A 6,000-nucleotide genomic window follows, 5' to 3' on the forward strand; every position below is an offset into this window, starting at 1 on the left:
TTTTTGATTAAAATGTATCAACAATTTGGAATGCAACTAAATCAGAGACTGCCCCAGGTTCTATAAAATCTTTAAAAAAAAACTGCAGGGAACTAAAATTTGCAGATTTTCAGCTAGTTTTTCCAGCTTTTAAAAAAAAAGCTTAACACAAAATAATTGCAACAAAGTTGCGATCAAGCTTACTTAACAAAGAATCATACGTAAAAAACATACATGCTGCTACCACAAGAAAATATATAGAATGTGTAGTAAGTTGGCATCTTTGCTTAATATATTTTTAAAATTTAGTTTGAGAGCAACAAGTTGGTTTAAAAATTTCTGTGAGAATTGAATCGTTAGTTGGATTCAATCATTTTAAATAAACTATACAAAGAAAGTAATTCATTTGCATATAAAATTTGATTTCATCGTCTAAAACTAGAACATAAGCAATCTGACCTCCAATTCACCACTGAAAATTTTCATGGTAGAAAAATTCAATTAAGTTTTTTTTCTTCTAAATAACTTAAAATTATTCAAGCTTCATAAAAATTCCGGAACAAATAATAGAAACGACACTTATGTATAATTTCTGGATGAACCCCCAGATTAACACAGCAAAATTTTGCATGTTTTGAAACGTTATTGTTTTGATTAAAATTAGGAGGGGGAAAAAAAGAATTCCGCAGAAAAGTGGCCATCTTATTGTATTCTCTAAAAAGTTTGCTTTTTTTGCGGTAAATCAGATTTGAGCTTGAACTAAAGTAAATTTCTATTTTACATTCAATAAAGAACTGTCTAGTGCACATTTTCTATGAAGTTGTTTCTATTTTCCTTCAGCTTCAAAAATTAGACACAGAAAATAATTTGTAACTTAACTTTTGAAGGCCACCATAGATCTTTAATTATTAGGCAAGGGTGCTCACAGAAAGCCTTGAATTGTATTATTGGGTCATTGAAATTCCCAGTAATTCTTCTCTTCAAGTATTTTAATAAATTTTCTAAGGATACTATACTATTTCGGTACCAAAATAAAATGCATTGTAGTATTTCCTTCTATTTTTCAATAAGCATTATACAAAAGAAAGTTTTTTAATGTTTTCCAAAATTAAAATATTATAATTATTTTTTGTGAAATTGTTTTTGTTTAATATGTTTTAGCAACAAAATTTTATTCAGTTCCTTATGTTCATATCCTCTATATAGTGCTCAAAATAAAAAAACGGAACACTTTAATAACTTTTGATCTAGTAATTGAATTTAAAAAGGACTAAGGTGCTATCCTAATTTTTTGATTGTCTAAACATACAAGTATTAATGAATGTTGTGCCACTCATACTGTAAGTTACAAATTCAGGCATAAAAACATAATATCTCTGATAAATATACCTTTTTTATTTATTTAATTAAAGAACTTGTGTTCTTGACCCTTAAAATATAAGAGAATCCAAAATATAGAGATTATGGTTCCAATACTTCCACTGGTAGAGCAGTAAAAGGTTTGAGTTCCTTTATGTTAATTTGACTGCGTTTTTCACCACATTTCTGAAACAATTTAAGTAAATCTAAAAAATTTGACCACAACTCTAAAGCTTCATTCAAAAATGGATTAATATTAAAAAAATTTCTAATTTATTATTTATAACAATGATCAAAAACATGTTAAATTGTAAAACAAGCAAAACTTTACTTCATTTCAATCTATAAAATTCAATTCTAAAAAATAAAATTTCAAAAAGTCACAATTTAAAACTTTTTGACCATTATAAAATGCAAGAATTGAAAATAGAAAAGAATTAAAGTATTTACTAGATATAATTCAATTAATTTGCTCTGTTCATTATTTTAAATTTAAAAAAAAAAAAAAAAAAAAAACAGACATAAAATGTATTTTGTCTTAGTAAACATACCTTTTTGTCAACAGATAAGATTTCTTATCTCTCAAAATATGGGGGTGGCTGCAATCTGGAAATTATGGTCCCAATAGTTTAACCAAGAAAGAGATCAAAAGTTAATTCCCTTAATGTTAATTAAGTCCCTTAATGTTAATTTCATTAAAATAATTTCATTCTTCTACACTTTGCAAACAATTATTTATGGCCTATGGTTGCTTTAATCTCTGAAACTATTAAAGATAATCTGAAAACTTTTTACACACAATTGTGAAATGATACATCCAAAGATAATTCAATATAAAAAATTATTTTTTCATCCTTTAATATAATAATGATCAAAAACATTTTTACTCGTAAGAAATGAAATACTAATGCAGTTCTTGAAATAATCAGTTTGAATAACTGAAAGATTTGGATTTTCAATCTAATATCTTTTTATTTCAATTAATAATTAATACAGACAATTACTTTTGATTACATATGCTAGGATGCATAGTCGTGTTTTCGTTTATTTTGTTTCTTTTCAAATTATTGAAACTCCACTTTAAAATATTTCATTAAAAAAGTTATGAACTCTATTGCAAATTTTAAATAAATAGTGGTATGAAAATATACTAATTGATACTGATTATTTTTTATTGCAACAGTACTATCAAAATTTCCTATTTATTGATCTCAAAATTCCCCATTAATAGAATTCTACAGGAAAAATTGCAAAAACTTTTTATTCAAAATAAAGTTATTAAAAAGAGCATAGTTTATTATTATTTCTTTTTTGCTATAAAATTTGCCCTTATAGTACTAAAGGAGACTAAATTATACCTTTTTTTAAATTTGTTGTTTGCCCTTTCTAAAAGTAAACTGGTGCATGTATACTGTACCAAAATTGTCCCAGTTTATTCTTTAGCCCACTATGAGACCTGCAATTCACTTATTCACAAAATATAGCATTAAATAAAATGAAATACAATATAAATATTGCAAATGAATTCTGAATATTTTTTGTTAGTTGTTTTTTAGTAAAAAAAATGCATTGTGAAAATATTACAAAAATGAATAAAATCATAATATACAACAACTTTGTTTACACTGATAACAGAAAAGAATTTTTAAACATGAACCAAAAAGTAAAGTATAAAACTTAGACAAGCACTTCATTTTCATTTATGCTTTGATTGTGACTACCTTTTTATTTTAACTTGTTCAATATTATGTAAACAATTATGTAAACTAATTTTAGAAGTAATCAGAAAATGAATTTGATGATGCTGTATTTGTAAAATTTAATATTTTTCAATTGGCTCCATTCAAACTAAAACTATTTATATAAATAATAAAAAATTTAATTCTAAAAAGATAATTTAAAAAAAGTTGACTTAGTTATTTAAAAAAAAAAACATTTAATATAACCAGTATATCTTCATCAGGTATAACTCACAACAGCACTTACCTATGAAGAGAACAGAAAAATTGAATGACTATAGGCTAAAAATGTGTTAAGCAAAACATCCACAAATATAAAGCAATGCAAAAATCTAATTAATGCAATATTAATTTATTATAATTTTAAATGTTTCCATGCTGTTGATCAAACCAGGCATTGGACTACCCTTCAGCCTGGTAGCAGAATTTACAGTCAATCTGCAGCACTGTCCTTATAAATCATCGCCTCTTTGAAGTCAGACAGAGATTATAATTATAAAAATTAAGCAGCAAAATTTTCAAATATGACACATAATAAAATTAGATAAAAACTTTATGTTTAAATTTTAAACAATCATATTTTAGCTTTGCTTAAAAGGCGAAGAAACAGATTCTTATACTAAACGCGATAAAGAAATGAGAAGAAAAACTACTTAGAAAAAGGATTATCCCAAATTAAGATCTTTTCATTTCTAAGGAATATATTTAATGAATACCAACTTATATAGTGTTCTAATTTGCACCCATTTAAAGTTTCTGTAAATGAAATTCATTATAATACAATCACAGGTACTTTCAAACACATAAGACTAAAGAACATTAAAAGTTTGTAGGGTTTAATATTACAAGAATATAAAATGGATATGTTTCAGTTGCTAATTGAGAAAAGTTAAAATATTTCTGCACTACTTTTCCTTAACAGACCATGTTAAACAAGAAGGAACATAAGCATACACCAGCATGATGAAGAAGTGTGTGTTAGTCTTATTTTGGTATCAATTTTAAAAAGAGGAATATTATTCCATGTTGTAAAAAATGAAGATTGAATTTTTTTTCTTTTTTCTTTTATTTTTAAATTTTAATTTACAGTTCTTCCTACAAAAATTTTTTTTCCTTCAAAAAAAATATTAAAAAAACGCAATGAAAAGTAGTTTGCAGCTATAGCGATAATCTGCAATCCCTATTTCTGTGCTTGAGGGTTTCTGCTACCAGGCCCATTATTTACTATTTATATTCAAATATTTTAAAAGTTAATAACTTTTTTTTATTTCTATCCTAGATTGAAAACAAGTACAGCATCAATATTGACAGTATAAGAAATGTATACAAAAAGAATACGAAAGGGTATGCTAATATTTTTATATAAATAATGACTAATGAAATTGAATCAAAGGTATTAGAAAATAAAAATTCACTCTTCCTTTTGCAGAATTACAATTCAAATTGATGATGATATTGTTAAGCATTACAGCAATGAAGATGTTTGCATTCTTGAAGTGACTAAAGTGAATGACGAGTTATGTGATATCACCTTAATAGAAATTTAGTATGTTTTGAATGTAGTTCTAAATTGAAGGTTCCTTTTCGATTTTGTTAAAAATTCAAAGATTTTATATATGCATAAAATATTTTCATATATTATTACACGTGGTTTTATTTTTTTGAAAAGAGCTATTTTTGAACTTTTTCTTTACTATCTAAATGTATAGTGATTATTTCGGATGTCAAAGATCAACAGTAGGACAGTTTTCTGCCAATTTGGATTATCATCAATAAAATATAATTTGAATAGTTTTCAAATCATAGAATGATGATCATGAAAAAAGAATTTAACACTTGTGAATAGTTTTATGATTTTTCACATGCCGTTATTGATAATGTGTTCAAGAAAATGAAACCATATTTTTTTATCTTACTCTAAAAACTGATTATTAATTAAAAGTTCAGAGGAAATATAATTTTTAACTTGGAGACTGTAGAATTTCTTTTACCACATGAAGGCTATAGAAATTATTTTGGAAATATAAATATTTATACAAGATGTCATGTGTGATATATTTGAAAACAACATTCCAATCTAAGAGACTGATTTAATGAAGTTATAAAAACACTGCTCAAGTAATACTTTTAAAAACATGAGTAAGATATTCAATGTGTGTTTAAGTTTACATGTGTAAATCTCTTTAGCTTGACAAAAATATTCACTAAAAATACAGTTGTGAAGGGGCCAAAGAAAATGTACTGTATAATCTCTAAAGTGAACAAGTTACATGATGTTTTGTTGTGCCTTATTATCATAACTCTCATTCACCAATTCCAGCTGTATCATAAATTTGATTCAGATATTATTTTAATGTGAACTTATTTATTTTTAAAGGAGAAATAAAAAAGCCTGTTTGCTTTTGATTTTATCAAATAAATTTAAAAAGAGATCATCTTTTTATAAAAATGCCTTTTGTATCAAAAATTATAATTGCAACATTTTATAATGTGAAATTTATGACATTTTTATTATCACTTTTATATTTACTAATAAAATGAAATGAATTTTCTACATCGCAAAGAGATGTTTTTTTTAATGCAATGCCCAATCAGTTTTATATATACTATTTATAATTTTGTGAAAGAAAAGAAATATGTTACTTTTTCCTTATGTGATAAATTTATATTTTGCTTTTTAGATAGAAAGTATTTCAAAAAGATAACAGTTAACATATGTTTTATTTATTAAGAAGGATTTTCTGAGAATAGTTTGGCTCAGTATTCTGGACTTGCTGTGATAAAGCATTAGAATATTTTCATTGCACTCATAATTATTAAATTTAAAAAAATTAAGAAAATCATTGTGATTAAAAATTATGAAATATTCAATGCAAGTATTTTGTATGATGTAATTTTACGTTTGAATATTTTATTACAGAGT

General features: G+C 24.9%; 1 protein-coding gene across 2 annotated transcripts in view; it reads left to right on the top strand.

The window, feature by feature from the left end:
- LOC107449518 (grainyhead-like protein 1 homolog) overlaps positions 1-5,712 on the top strand; it is a 175,411-nt gene extending 169,699 nt beyond the window's left edge. For both annotated transcript variants that reach the window (XR_015430874.1, XM_016065069.4), the window contains 2 exons: positions 4,357-4,421; positions 4,507-5,712. Coding sequence is in view for 1 of the 2 variants with exons in the window: in XM_016065069.4 (XP_015920555.1) it covers positions 4,357-4,421; positions 4,507-4,624 (183 nt within the window). In the remaining variant the exon portion in view is untranslated. The remainder of the gene's footprint in view (positions 1-4,356; positions 4,422-4,506) is intronic.
- Positions 5,713-6,000: the final 288 nt, after the last annotated feature.

Source organism: Parasteatoda tepidariorum, chromosome 12, assembly GCF_982258835.1.
Source record: "Parasteatoda tepidariorum strain Cologne lab strain chromosome 12, Ptep-v5.0, whole genome shotgun sequence".
Taxonomy (NCBI): Eukaryota; Metazoa; Arthropoda; class Arachnida; order Araneae; family Theridiidae; genus Parasteatoda; species Parasteatoda tepidariorum.